Genomic DNA, 15,758 nt, shown 5'->3' on the forward strand with positions numbered 1-15,758 from the left:
GTACTAAGCCACCTAAGGGGAAAATTAGCGTACTCGAAGGAACTGTCTTCAAATTAGACTTATAATTGGGGAATTGTTGTTCAAATTAACGTTTTCTTTAATACATACAATATTATCTACACTAACGGGTGAGGGAGTGGGCTAAATCTCACAATGGACAAACAATAATAATTTGATTTGAATTCGCTTTTAGCAAGAATCTAACCTAAGAGTTTAAGACCTTTTATTTACAAGTGAAGATGAATACCACTAGCTCGTAATACTAAATGGACCTTTCAAATTAAGTTAAGGGTCATTTGATAACTATTTTATTTTATTTTTTTTAATTTTTAAAAAATAAAAATTGAAAATCGAAATGGTTATCAAATGACTTTTACATGGATGTATCTTATATTTTTTATTTATTAAATATTTCGGCTGCAGAATAACTGGTTGAAGCAAGCCTGAGTGCATGAATATGTGTCGTGGGGGCAAAGAATGTGTGCTATGGATCACACAAATACAATGAAGCCTGCCAGAATAACGCTCACCATGAAAAGTAACAGAATTACTATCCCTGCCGGTATCTAATACTACAGCCAAAAAAAAATCCAAGTTTTTAGTCATCAAATGATATGACAAATATCATATTAGCTGTTACAAATCTACTTCAAAGTAAGGCTGCTGTATAAATAATGAAACCCTGAATGGGCTCGTACTCATCTTAGACTTTGTTCATCTATAAGATACAATCTTTTTAAACATTATAATGTTCTCAACATGTTTGAAAACTTTGTTAATTTGATCAAATTTTCAAAGGGTTACCAATTCATTGGCAAGCAATTTACTTGATGTGCTTGTGGCTGATATGTTTCTAAGATTGAGGACAAAAAGATGTGTTCTCATGCACAACTATTCTCGCAACCAAAGAAAATGAGACTAAGAGATGCCATGCGTAAAGGCAAAGGCATACGGGAGTTAGGGTACATACCACATTAACAGGTCTATCAACCTATATCTTATACTTCCATCAATCTCTTCCACGGATATAGTACAAAATACTTGGAATGCTTAGTTCAACTTTACCGAAGAGGGGGACTTGAAATTTAAACGTCTTTCAAACATTAATTAGAAAGAAAAATACATATTGCTAACCAAATAATTAGTTCATAGAAGTGCTTAATCAATGAAAGAAAAAGCTTTGTAGAACTGAATTGGAGTCACAATTGGACTATTACGCTAAGAGCTTGATTTCATGCCAACTTGGCAAAATTGCATATATATTATATATACAATTATAGTATACTCTTCGTAGTTAGGTCTTGTACATGTCACATGGTGATTAATTTGTATCTTTATATATGTACATGGGGAAGACTAATTTCAATGTAAATAATACTTTCAAGAGTACCCATTTTTATAGCCTAAGCTGAACTAGGTGATGAATATTCGCTGGATACGTGTCCGACAAGTTAGAAGAATTGTATGACTTTCTTGCAATGATGAGATTGGAAGCTTCAGTAGGATGAAATAAATCCCAGAACGCATACTCACTTCTGTTCTGGCATGTACCTTTGGAACGAACACATTGGCCAAATTCATCTACTGGACAACAGTTAGCTTTCCTCACCTTGATTCCTAAAATATGAAAAAGAAAAATTATAACACTTTAGCTTGTTCTATCTATGAAAATATGGCTAAGCTAGGATTTTAATTGGCATATATGAGCTCGTCACATATGACTTCCTTTTCATATAATTAATGCATGTAAGTCTCGCAATATAAGAGTTAATAATAATCTTGTAATTAAAGAAATTAGAGCACAAAGAGAGTTTGAAAACCTGCAGCTGTAACCTCTGATGAACTTCCGGAAATTCCAAACATGTCAACATAGATGAATTTTGCATGAGTCAGTTCGGTGTTGAGCTGATCGACGAGTGACTTAAGCTTTTGGTTAAAAAATTGAACAGCATTGTTCATATTTTCTGCGCATGTAGACCCATTTGTAGTTGAAATTGAAGATGGAGTGCAGCCTACCTGTCCTACTCCATTCAGGACCACCTTCCTGGCTCCATACTTGTACAGAGTCTTAAGTGAACCAATAAATGAAATAAGTCAACACTCAAACTTTTCTTATGCAGTTGTTTCGAGTCTCAGAGACATGGAAAATTAATTAAACACAAGAGCATTATGTTAATTAGTTACTAACCTTCATTTGCTTAGAATATTGTTTAATAAGAACTGAAGCATATTGTTCGGGAGTGTATCGCTTACTGGTGGGATAAAACTTGGGCTGGAAGTAATTCATAAGGTAATCGTTGCTACCCAGTCCAACCGAATATAAGCACTTTTGTAAATGCTGCCTAGACAATCGTTTAAGTCCCATTATTGAAGTAATGCGCTTGACTGTGGATTTGTGATTCAGTAATTGCTTATTTAAATTGACATTCTCTCCCTACAAGGAGAAATTATGTATTATGATATATTGCTACTCTGAATTTACATATGTAATTAAGTCATTTTCTAATCACGATTAGCTAATTAATTACCATATGGGAGCCAGTTTCATCTCGAACTCCTGCTGAGGCAGATGCATAATTCAGACCTCTAACCATGTTCTTGAACCCCTTAGTATTTGCATAACAAGGGATGGGAACTTCAAAACCCAGAAATTCAGCTGTAATGTAAAAGATTGAAGTTTAAAATCGCCTTTATGTTCAGCTGTAATGTGAAGCATAGTGCTCGCACACGGCTATAAGTTGCGTATGCATTTTGTTTTCTTTTATGGATAACAAATAAATAGGGGTGTTAAAAAAAAAAAATGTGTGCATAAATCATCTTCCTAAACTAAACCTAATCAAATGCGTACAATTATTTCTAAAAAGCACTCATCATGTAAATTTGGATATTCATCAAGATTCCGCTTACTGAGAACGTCCCGAGTTTACAACTTACTAGCTTTATTCCCGGCCGTTAAAGAAGCGAATGCTTGACAAAAAGAACAGGACAAAAAGAACAGGAAAAAAAGAAGAAGAAGCGAATGCACCTCAAAACTACATGATAAAATAAATCAGACTTAAAGAAAAGGCTATAGTGTGTTAAGAATTTAGAGTGCATGAATGAAATTTAGAATGAGAGAGACAATGTGCAGACCTATAAAATCAACAGTTGTTCGGCCATTGGTAAACCTCCCTGTTGGTCCCTGTGGAAAATCAATCCCGTAAGGCTCGTAGTTCGCTCTCGCCGGGGTCCGGAGGCGGTTATTATTGCCATTATCTGCCAATGAATCACCAAAAATGAAGAAACAAGGTACTTTTGGTTCTCCACGAACGCAGGATTGTGATACTGTAATCACGAAAACAACATTAACCATCATCGACATCCATTTTGCTGTTTCATTTGTCGACATTGTGAAAGAATAAGCTAGAATTTAAAATTCGTATATAACACCGGAAAGAGAAGTAAAAGAAAGGGAAGGTATATATTATCAAAACAGAATATATATATATATGAAAGGTTGGGGTTTTTTTTTTTAACACTTTGAATGTCTTTGGTTTTTTTTTTTTTTGTTTTTTGGTCGAAGTTGGAATGTCTTTGGTTGAATGAAAGCCATTGGGATGTTCGTGGGGGTAAGCATGTTATGCTCTTGATCACACAAATTAAATCCAAAAAAGATTTATACTAATTAAAGACAATAAACTCGTGACCTTATGGCGGGTTAATATCTTAAGTCGCAGTAGTTAGAATCGAAACCACATAAACTAAGGGGAGGGGATTGAGTTTAGCCTCACAATGAACTAGCAATAATATGGTTCCAATTCGTTTTTGGCGAAAATCAAATATAAGACCTCTTACTTACAAATGAAGAGAAATACCATTAGACCATAGTATTAAGTGGCAATGTTATGCTCGTTAAAAAAAAAAAAAAAAAAAACAAAAATAATTGAAATTTTATTTACGAAATGGTGACTGCAATTTTTTTATATATACAAGCTATTGAGAGAGAGATGTCCATTCGGGGACATCCTATAAAAGAGTGAGAAGAGAAATTCAACTCAAGTGCTTAAAGCACGAGGTAAATGTTTTTTGTGAAACACAAGGCAATATTATTTGTTGTTCATGTAAGTCAACCCCGTCGGAGAGTCGGACCAACCATATTTTGGAATATGTTGTAAAATTTGGGAAGGAAGTAGCCGTCAATTATTTCAATTTTTATATAAGCACTGAAAATGAAAATTTACCTTCTTTTAACACGAGGAATAAAAAGCGCCACCTCTTAAACATTTACGCCATTAAAGAGAATTTCACACATGAAAAGAGCCACATTTGATCCTAAATATACTGTTTCGGGATTTCAATTAACTTATCAGAATAAGTGGGGAAGATTAAATTCCGTGTAAAATATTTGCTTGGATTCTACCCCCTCCACGCTCATATAGACTAAGCTTGGACAAGGTGACTGACATCCATTGGATAAGTGTTCGAGTCGTCCAATTCAGTGTATGTTCTTCTTGCAGTGATTTGATTTAAGGCCTCAGTTGGATGAAACGCGTCCCAAAATACATACTCCTTCCTATTCTGGCATGAAGCTTGGGCAGGATTACATTGACCGAACTTATTCACCGGGCAGCTGGGAGCATTCACAACCTTGAATCCTGACATGAATAAAAGAAACGACTAATTAATCAATGTCAGCTTTATCTTTCAAAACCAAAAGATTATGGGAAGTGATTTTCGCCTTCTTTTTTTTTTTTTTTTTTCTTTTTTTTTTTTTTTTTACCACCATCGACACATTCGGTTAATTTTCGACATTTCAACATAATAACTCAAAACCAAATAAAGAGACATAAATAACCGAATAGCAGAAGGAGAAAAGATGTTTTGAGATATCATTTCCCCGTAGATTGTAGTCGCATCGCATATATTTACCAGCAGCTTCATTGGGAATCCCTGAAGTACCCATCCCAAAACTGTTGACATAGACAAATTTTGCATCGGTGAGTTTAGTGTTGAGCTGATCGACCAGAGATACAAGCTTTTGGTTAAAAAGTTGGACCGCACGGTTAATGCGATCGACACATGCGGTACCATTCGTGCCAAACGATGCAACTGCATTTGCAACCTATAGCTCCAACTCCAATCAAGGCCACTTTCCTTGCTCCATTCGCATACAAAGTATATACAGAAATAATATGGAGCAAATTAAACAATCAAATTTTAATCAAAACTATTATATTTTGAAGTCAAAAATTAAAAAGATTGAAGTTATGATAAAAAATTGTTACCAATATTTGGCGAGAATATTGTTCAATAAGAACTTGAGCATATTGTTCAGGGGTAAATGTCACATCCTGGTCCGGGAGGGACCACTTTCCGGACCCGCTCCACCACCATAGCACGATATTGTCCGCTTTGAGCCCCGACCACGTCCTCATGGTTTTGTTTCTGGGAATTCACACGAGAACTTCACGATGGGTCACCCATCCTGGGAATGCTCTCGTGTGCTACTCACTTAACTTCGGAGTTCCACTGGAACCTGAAGCCAGTGAGCTCCCAAAAGGCCTCCTGCTAGGTAAGGATGGGAATATACATATAAGGATCACTCCCCTGGGCGATGTGGGATATCTCAATCCACCCCCCTTAGGGGCCCGACATCCTCGTTGGCACACCACGACCAAGGTTAGGCTCTAATACCAAATTGTCACATCCCGGCCCGGGGCGGATCACTTCCTGGACCCGCTCCACCACCGTAGCATGATATTGTCCGCTGTGGGCTCCAACCACGTCCTCACAGATTTGTTTCTGGGAACTCACGAGCAACTTCCCAGTGGGTCACCCATCCTGGGATTGCTCAAGCCCCCTTTTCGCTTAACTTCAGAGTTCCAATGGAACCTGAAGCCAGTGAGCTCCCAAAAGGCCTCGTGCTAGGTAAGGATGGGAATATATATATAAGGATCATTCCCCTAGGCGATGTGGGATGTCACAGTAAATATTCTACTGGTGGGGTAAAAAACTGAGGCTTCAAGTAATGGAGGAGGATTCTCTTTCCCCTTCCCTCTCCTCCTATTTGAGTGGTTACAGTTAAGTCACGTCAACATTTTATATTGATTTTTTATAAAGACAATAAGACAAAAAGCAAAGTGTGAGAGGAGGAGAGGGAAGAGGACGGGAATAGGAGGGAGAGAATCCTACTCTCGAAGTAATTGTTAATGTAATCATTGTTACCCATTCCAACTGAATATAAGCATTTGTTTAAATACTGGAAAGTTGATTCATTAGCTTTCAGTATAGCAGCAATGGGCAAGACTGTTTCTCCGTGATGTAGTACCTGATGATCTAAGCTTGCAAGCAAAGAGAAATGATATGTTATATGAGTAATGTTATTCATATCATGCTTTTATGCTACATTTTTATACCATCTTAGGTGGCATCTGATGTAGACTGCCACATCATTTGAAAATTTTGCAAAACCCAAGTAAATGAAGGAGAAAGACTCCTCGTATACCACAATCATTATTTAATTAACTAGTTTTTCTTAATTATTAGTTTATCAAATAATGAACTAAATTTAAAAATCTGATTAATTCAAATGATGTGGTTGTCCATACCAAATGTCACCTAAGATAGTGTGAAAATGTGGTACAAAAACATGGTATGAATAACATTTCTCATGTTATATTTTACTTAAATATAGGTTAATATTACATAGAAGTTGAGACGTTTATAGTGACTCAATTAGTTACCAATTGGCAGCCGGTTTCCAGTCGAATTGCTGCTCCTCCAGATGCATAATTCAGACCTTTCAAAATGTATTGGCCATTGGTAGTTGCAATTGGTGGAATGGAGTTCTCAAAACCCAAAAGCTCAGCTGCATTATTGCAATATAAAGCATCTTATATTAGCCTCATTTTCTGCATGTCCGGCAACCAAACTTACATATAGTTACAAAAACGTATACATAATAAAATAAATAGTATTGGATAAAATTATTTTTTATTATTCTCAGGGGAAAGTCCGGATTTACACAAGACAATGAATATTAGGAAAGGTAAACTGGGGATGCAACTTGGGTTAGGCCAATCCAAACCCGTTCATGTTTAATTTGATTTTAAACCCGAACAAGTGGGTTTTTTTTTTAGTTATAACATGCCCAAACCCAACCCAATTTCAACCCATTCATTGATTGGGTTGAGTTGGGTTGATCATTTGCCCATCCATTCCCAACCCAACCTAACCAAACTAACCAAACCCAATCTAACCAAATTGTAACCCATATCAATTAATGCTCATACTACACCCAAGTGTGCCAAGTTCAAAAACCAACGCCCTTTCTAATATTTTTTTTAATAAATTACCCATTATAATTACTTAAGCTTTTAGGAAATAAAAGACTTTGATTAGTCAACCCATATTTGTAGTCTCTAAATCCTAAAACTTTATAGTAGATTGATTTATGAAATTAGAGTAAGTTAGCTTTGATGATACTTGGCTTAATTTTTTTCAGGAATTCTTGGAAACTAAATTGTTACAAGATTAAACTTAACAAAGTTAGGCAACCCAAACCCAAGTCAAGTAAATCTTAACCCAATTAAACCCAAGCCCAAATGAACCCGAATGAAACCCAACCCGATCTCGAGCCCGAATTGTAAAAGTTGGGCTAGGATTGGGTTGACTTTCCAACCTGCCCAACCCACCCGAGCTGCACCCCAAAGGTAAACTAGAAAGCCAAAATTACAATTAAAGAGAAAATTAAAGTTTAAGAAAGTTACGAAACCAGGAAATAGAATTCAAAGCAATAAACAAGGAATGATGAATATTAGTGAGCATGATAAGTGGTAATGGAGATAATTAAGGGTTAACTGAAGGCTTATCCTCTAAACCATATCCTCTAAAGTTCTAAACCAAGTATAAAGAATAAAAAAAATTGGCAGATAGAATTAATAGTGTGTAAATTTAAAATATGTGTCATCATTTGCAAACCGCACCTTTATGCCGCAAAGTGTTAAACCGAGGACGAGCTAGGAAATATAAGGATTCATAAGAATTATTATATAATGAAACAAATAACAACTGGAGCGAGAACACAAACTATAGAGAGAGAGAGAGAGAAGGGGGGGGGGGGGGGAAGAGAAAGTAAGAGAGAGGAAATAGGTAAGACTTAGTATGTCCACTGTGATGCGGCCATTGCAAAATCTTCCAGTTGGTCCTCCGGGAAATCAATCCCGTAGGGCTGGTAATTAACTATCTAGTAGATGTCGCGAGAAGGTTATTATTGCCATTATCGGTCAATGAATCGTTAAAATGAAGAAATAATGTACTTGTTGTTCTCCATAAACTCGTGGAGATTGTGATAACATTGAAACCACAATGACAACAATATTCATCACAAACCATATTCTTGCCTCATTTGCCTTTGTGAGAAAAGGATATTAATTTATAAATTTATAATACCAGAACAAAGTAAGATGTGAAGAAATTGGTGAAGGGTGGGAGAATATATATAGAGAGGCTTGGAGATGTTCCATGCATGTGTAGCCAAAGGGAATAGTAGAGGACCCAATCTATGTACTAGTCAAGAATCAAGATCGATAAGTTTATCAATTAAAAACTTAAAAGGTTTCAATTACACTCCCTCCACATTTGAGGCCTCAATGGCAAGAAATTCAAAACTGAAATAGTTAATACGTTTGACTTGAGGTTAATGAAGGACAATCCACTTAATTCTAATTAGTTAATATTAAAATTGGTAGTTACTTGATACTACAGTTTAGTGATATTCTTCTTTATTTGTAAATGAGATGTTTTATATTCAATTCTTGCCAAAGGCGAATTTGAACCACATTATTGTTAGCCGACTCCCCTACCCTCTTAGACCATCTAAACTGTTTTTCTTCTCCAACCCTTATGACTTAAAACTTTAGTCCGAGATTATTAAATAATGATTTTAGCCTAATTTTTTTTCGGTAACTTGTTTGAAAATAAAATTTATGTAAGAGGGTAAAAGAGTGCGCTAACAACAATGTGGTTCAAATTCATTTTTGGCGAGAATCGAGCCTAAGACCTTTCACATACAAGTAAAGATGAATACCCCTAGTCCGTAGTACTAAGTGGCGGTTTGGGGGGTTTTAAAGCTTATATTTTAAGTTTTATCTCATGAGTTGAAGATGATCTTAATATAGATAATATCGTTTGTTCTAAAATAAAAATATTAAGATAAGTATGCTAGAGAGGCAATGTACTTGATTGATATTATTCACATTCCTATCTCCTTAATTCTAATTTACTCGATTCATGACTTATTTCATTTCAAGCATGTAAATGTGTACTTAATTGCGTTGAATTGCCCTTTTATTTTGCTTTTTCAGAAATAATTTACTGAAAAGAGGAAGGAACGGGACTGACCCCGCTAAGGGTGTATTCTAAAATATTGGGGTTTTCTTCTAAAAAGTATAGTTCTCAAATATTTGATTGTGAAAGGCCCTAGTTAGAATACAACCATAGACGATTAAATAAATAAATAAACCATTGTGCAAACAGTGGTGCCTAATTGTATTTAACTTTTTCTGATTTTTTATTTAAGACTTCACATTCTTTAATGCGCTTTTCACGTCACGTTAGACCATATTAATAGACATACCCAAATGCATTCATATCAAGAAGGGAGCTGACTTCTTTGCCTTCCACTTCTCATACACTTTCATCTTCTCCTATTTGTACGGTCACAGTTAAATTACGTCAACATTTTATATTACTAGAGCTGGCTTCTCTGCCCTCCCACTTCCCATACACTCTCATCCCCTTCTATTTATGCGGTCACGGTTAAGCCACGTCAACATTTTATATTACTGTTGTTTTTTGTCTTATTATTTCTACAAAAAATTCAATATAAAATGTTGATGTGATTTAATCGTGACCTCACAAAATAAAAAGAATGAGAGGGTATGAAAAGTGGAAGAACAGAGAAGCTAGCTCCATCAAGATGTTGGGTAGTCCCCAAAATTATAAACATGTACCAGCTGCTGCAGGGTCTCCAGAGCCCATTCCAAAGCTGTCGACGTGGTAAATTTTGCATCGGTCAGATTTTTGTTGAGCTGATCGACCAGAGATACAAGATTTTGGTTATTAAATTAGGCACCACTGTTCAATTTATCAACACACGCGGTCCCATTTGTACCAAATGTTGAAATTGCATATGGGGTGCATTCAATTAGCCAAGTCCAATCAAGGCTACCTTCCTTGCTCCACTGTTGTACAAACTCTTTGTGACTATGTGAAGTTAAAAGAAGAGACCAACTAGCCTTTTCTCCTCTCCTTTCCTCTGTCGTCGACGTTTCAGATCTCCAGCGACATGCAAGAGGAAGAGGTACACGAAAATCACCGTCTCAACCTCCATCATCTATTGGATTTAGCCGGAAAACATAGTTGCGAAAAAGGATAGGTGGGAAACTGTTAAAAGTTTTGATTCTGAAAATTTGTTCTCGCATATAAGCCTAAGTGAAAATTCATCAACTATTTGAAGCCCCACTTTTTCCGACGCCTCCACTGAGTTGGCTCTAAAGACTTAAATCTTGTAGCAGATTTTCCTTTTTATTGGTCAAGTGTATTAGCTCAATTATGTATATGATGATAACTCCAAGGTAATAATTTATTTTCATATCATAAGAAAAAATAAAATCACAGGATGAGGAAATTCGAAGAATAGATTAGCAGAGCCAAAGTTTTGCAGTTGCGTTCAAGATTGGTAGAGAAATTCGAAGATGGCAAGGTAAATTTAGATTTGTGTTAGAGGTTATTTTAGGATTGGAAACAAGTTTGGAAGCCATTGGAGCCGATTTTTAAGTTTCAATTGCCAATATGTAGATCTTCGCGCGTGAACCACTAAAATGGTGTTCCATGTGCCGGGGTTGTTGGCTATCCCACATCTGGGGGAAAGATGATTGCTCAAAGAAGAAATAAATAGTTTAAAGATGATTGCTCAATTAACTAATACTGAGTCATTTTGTAATAAAATCCTGATGGATTGAACATTTTGTTAATTATTAAGTTAGGGATGGTATCGACGTCGTTAGAATGTGTCACCGTCCCTCGACCTGAAAATTCAACATAATAATAGGTGAAAAAATAGCATTTTAATTTTTTAGGTGGGTGAAATTATAATACTATGCGCTTATTCACCTATTCAACCTGTCTTTTTTTTTCTTTTTCTTTTTTTTTTAAACAGAAATTCAACCTGTCTGTAAAATACTAAAATTGACAACTCATAGAACCTCTAAAGTCTAAAACCAAACAAATTCATTTTCGTATTAATTTAAACCTTTCAGCAGTACACAAGAAGAAGATCAAAGTTTGATGAACATCTAAAGGAAACATAATTAACTGCAACAATTGCAACAAAGAAACCCATGACATAGGAGAATGCAATACGTATTATATATAGCTGCGAGTTGTTTTTTATGATATGGTGTGCAAGCATGATTATATGCCACTGCAGCCATAATCATTGATCACGACGATGATGACGACGATTAAAGAAGGGCAAGCCGCCGTATATCGATAGGGTAAGCGTCCGAGGCCCGAACAGCGCTGTATCCTCTCCTTGCTATAACAGCATTGCCAGCCTCAGTTGGATGAAATGCATCCCAAAATAGATACTCGTTCCTATTTTGGCATGGTGTTTGGAAAGGAAGACATGTAATTTGGCCATTGTTCCTCCCCACCCCACAGCAGCCTGCGTTTGTAACTCTAAATCCTGAAAAAAAACACACCAAAAACACAAAATGTTTGTTCCAACCATGTCACAAATTTATTTTCCTAAAAGTAATAGAAAAAAAAAATTATGAGTGTTAAGTATTATTTAGGGGCAAACTTCATGAACCACACTAAAATTTATCTTGAAAAAACCAGAGAAAGGTTTCATGTAAAATGTGTTGCAACATGTTTACCTTGAGTTTCCTCCTTTATTAGTCGATTATGTTAAAATTAACAGAAAAACAATCACATGACCAAGAGCAAGAATTGTCAATTTTGCGTACTTCATCAATCATTTGTGATTGTGTGATTGCTTATTCGTTAATTTTTACCGAATCAACAAAAAGAAGAAAAACGAAAGGGTTTACGTGTGCAATGGAGAAATATATTTGTGCTTTCAAGATGAATGATAGAGGGTTTTTTAAAATCTCCCTTTGTAATTACCATATTGTGCAGGGCTGCTTATTATGTCCTGGAAAATGCCATAAGTATCTACGAAGATAAATCTTGCATCTGCTAGATTAGTGTTGAATTCATTGGCCAGTGCCTTGAGCTTGCCATTGAAAATTTGGTTTGCGGAGTTTATTTTTTGTACGCATGTGGAACCATCTGGGCTATTTTGTGCCAATTCACTGGGACTGCATCCTACTTGACCAATTCCAAACAGCACAACCTTCCTTGCTCCATAATTGTACAAAATCTATACAGCACACATCAATCAACATTAAACAAATATAATATAATGTTTTTAAAGGAAACCACCTAATTAAGTTTCATAATATAGTTACGCTCGTGTTCGTAAGAAAATTAGCAAAAACTATACATACCTATAATATAATAAGTAACACATAACAATAGCTTAAAGCCCATTCTCTTTTTGTGCGATATTTGGGCTTAATGTTATCATAGTTACTATATAACCTCTATAGATCTATTCAAGGGAGTGTTACGATCTTAATACGAAATGATCTCTTACCAAATCGTCGGACAATATAATATGTTAGATTATTTGACGAAATAACGCTACTTTTGTGTTAACATTAGAAGTTCATTACCATTAAAAATGGTCTTGATGAACCTAAATGCACAAAAAATGAATGGAAGGGGAGAAAAACTAACCCTCAGCTGTTGACTGTAATCGTGAATAAGCGAATCGGCATATTGCTCCGGGGTAAATTGGTTGGCGGTGTTGTAAAATTGGGGCATGAAATAGTTGTTAAGGTAATCGTTGCTGCCTAATCCAACTGAGTGTATGCATTTGCTTAGATAATTTGCAGCTTGGTCCTCACCACCTAGTAAGTTCACCACTTGGGACACAGTGTTTTGGTAATTCTTTACCTGACCACTAAATGTAATACGACCTCCCTGCAACATTTAATTAAGACTTGATTAGATACAATTAAGACATATTAAGCATAATTAATGTTCTAGTGAACATATGTGTCACGGAAAATTGTAATTACCAATTGGCGTCCAGTTTCCTCTCTAATTCCAGCAGCTGCAGATGCAAAGTTTACTCCTTTGAGTACGTCTTGGCCTCTAGCAGTTGCATAGGGAGGGATGAAATCATCAAAACCCAGAAGCTCAGCTGCAAGCAGATAACTTGAAGTCATCAGTAACTTAGTTAAGGTGAATTTCACTGTTTTGGTAAGTGGTTTGTGTCTCCCATGTAACATGGTTTTTACTATGCACACATGCAGTTATTTTTCCCCACTTGAATTATATGATCATGTAACTAAATATATATGGGATTTCCTCACTTCGAGGTCATATATAAGAGAATTCTTGGTCTAAATTTTTTTTTATATCAAATGCAGGTTTTCACAAATAATTGACACGAGATTGATGTAAAAATTAAGTGATCATAATCAGCTATTTAGCAGAACATTATGCATGTCAAATACACACAAAACAGGATTTGTAATTTCACAATTTCAGTTTAAAAATTTTGTTTAGAGAAAAGGTATGTAAAGAGAAATTTGTACAAGAAAGATAGGGTGCAATTTCGTAACTGCGCTAAAACCTTGCCGGACCAAACATTATGATATCACATTATTTTACTTATTTGGACGGGCCTACTAGACTAGCTACAACATGGCATCACATTAATAGCCTTTACGCGTGCAATTTGGCACGAGAGATTCTCTTATGTAATAATTTACCATGTGATAATTGTTTATTGAACGAATGATATATTTTTGTAACACTTTAAAAACAAATATTGGACAACAACATCTAAATATTGGTTGCAAGAAAGAATCTCTTGTAATGATTTTATAGAACAAAGAAAAGTGCAAGCATGCATGGCAAATGTTAGTGGAAATGAGAACGAGAGAGGAATAGAGAGAGAGAAGCTCACCAACAACATCAACGGTGGTTTTTCCGTTGGAAAATCTTCCGGTCGGTCCACCAAAGTCAATCCCGTAAGGCAAGTAGTCAGCTCTGGCCAAGGACTGCAGCTGGTTGTTATTGCCATTATCAACCAAAGAGTCCCCAAAAATGAAGTAGCAGGGCACTTGCGGTTCAGCCCTAGCGCCACCCCACCACATGCTCACGGCCAAAACCACCACAGTCGCCACCCACATTCTCCTCGCCGTTCCCGCCATCGTAGTATCGACCCCAATTTAGCAGTAAATTAAAACTAAAAGCTGGGGGAAGAAGAATGAGATGGACCAAATGGCTAGAAGGTGAGAGAGAAACCCTAAAGAAGGAAGGTGAGTGTGTGAGGAGTAAAAGCAAGACATGATGAGAATATATAATAGCAGGGAAGCAATGGCAGGCAATGCATATCTTTTACAGTTGAGATAGTTGGTTCGAGGCATTAATTACACGCGGATATAATGTAAGAGTCGACTGTTTGGCAAAGCCAGCTCTAACACCCTCTCTCTCTCTCTCCCTCCCCAATACCTCTTCAATAATGAAGTTTTGCATTTGATCAAAGTCTTGTGTATCCGTTGTGCATCTTGGCCCTTGACGTCGGTACTTCGAATTAATAACTCGACCAATGATACATTAACATTAATAATTGTATTAATCAATCATCAGCATGGCATATTGGTAATCTCGCACTAAATTTGTGTAGCTCTCCTAGGACCTTAACATTGTGACACCATTGGCTTCTATTTGTTCAAATCTACTTTTGCCAGGAGTGATATTTTATTATGGTGGCATGTTTAGTTAGTTACTTGGGATGAGTATCGAAATTGTTCTAGTTTGGGTATTCATTGGCGGAGCTGGACTTGGTATAGATTGTGGAGGATCAAATAGCTTAAATGTTTATGAAGAATTGCACATAACTTTGTAAGTTTATGCAGGCTTCAAGGAGGTTTTGGAGAGTGGGGGTCACGTCCAATTTACGCCCTATATTTTGCTCCGTTTTAAATTAGATTGATTCGAACGGAATAGTTGATCACTTACTCATTCCTCCTCTACCATATTCCTGATTAGTCTTGCCCCATTCATGTATTTCTTCGTTCCAAGTAAACATGGCATAAGAAAAGAGATTATAAAGCACCGTGAACAGAAATTGGAGATTTGGACAGTAAAATGGAATTGACACCATGTATTATGGCATCAATCATAATTAACTAAATGGATAATGTTTTATCCTAATCATTGATGTTAATATATGTAACACTGCTATGTCTGTGCTACACTAGTTTTGGACCTGCTATCCATGGTCTTGTGTTTGGTGATGTGCACAACTATTCCAAGTCAACTTTTTTCTAGAGTTCTGTGGTCCCCTAATGCAATCTCTGCGTACGTTTTGCCTTGACTTTGGCTCCTCACCATTTAGTGCATTACAGAACTGATCAAGCAAATAATTAAATAAAAAAGAGCTATATCCTGATCTAGAAAAATGGTCATAGGGAACAGATAAAATCAAGGGCTGAGATTCAAGAATCAAGACATAACATAATTATTGGTGTGCGAAGAATCTGTCTAGCAAAGAAAATAATATGGAGATCAATTTTTTTATCACGTACATTAATGTACCATATAATGTAACAAATAATATATAAATATCACGT

General features: G+C 36.1%; 2 protein-coding genes and 1 pseudogene across 2 annotated transcripts; all 3 read right to left on the reverse strand.

Annotated features, from left to right (window-relative positions):
* Nucleotides 1–1,226: 1,226 nt before the first annotated feature.
* LOC137723031 (GDSL esterase/lipase At1g29670-like) lies at nt 1,227–3,484 on the reverse strand. Its single transcript, XM_068462186.2, has 5 exons — nt 3,133–3,484; nt 2,529–2,656; nt 2,189–2,434; nt 1,821–2,067; nt 1,227–1,617 (listed from the first exon to the last, which is right to left on the reverse strand). The coding sequence occupies exons 1-5, from the start codon at nt 3,386–3,388 to the stop codon at nt 1,397–1,399; spliced, it is 1,098 nt and encodes a 365-aa protein (XP_068318287.2). The 5' UTR covers nt 3,389–3,484; the 3' UTR covers nt 1,227–1,396.
* A 935-nt stretch (nt 3,485–4,419) lies between these two features.
* LOC137723538 (GDSL esterase/lipase At1g29670-like) lies at nt 4,420–8,373 on the reverse strand (annotated as a pseudogene).
* Nucleotides 8,374–11,256: 2,883 nt separating this feature from the next.
* LOC137725661 (GDSL esterase/lipase At5g45670) lies at nt 11,257–14,475 on the reverse strand. The gene is made up of 5 exons (XM_068464431.2): nt 14,087–14,475; nt 13,191–13,315; nt 12,847–13,092; nt 12,172–12,427; nt 11,257–11,728 (listed from the first exon to the last, which is right to left on the reverse strand). Exons 1-5 carry the CDS (start codon nt 14,331–14,333, stop codon nt 11,505–11,507), a joined length of 1,098 nt encoding a protein of 365 aa, XP_068320532.1. The 5' UTR covers nt 14,334–14,475; the 3' UTR covers nt 11,257–11,504.
* Nucleotides 14,476–15,758: the final 1,283 nt, after the last annotated feature.

Source organism: Pyrus communis, chromosome 5 (genome assembly GCF_041283825.1).
Source record: "Pyrus communis isolate YQ-2024b chromosome 5, ASM4128382v1, whole genome shotgun sequence".
Classification (NCBI taxonomy): Eukaryota; Viridiplantae; Streptophyta; class Magnoliopsida; order Rosales; family Rosaceae; genus Pyrus; species Pyrus communis.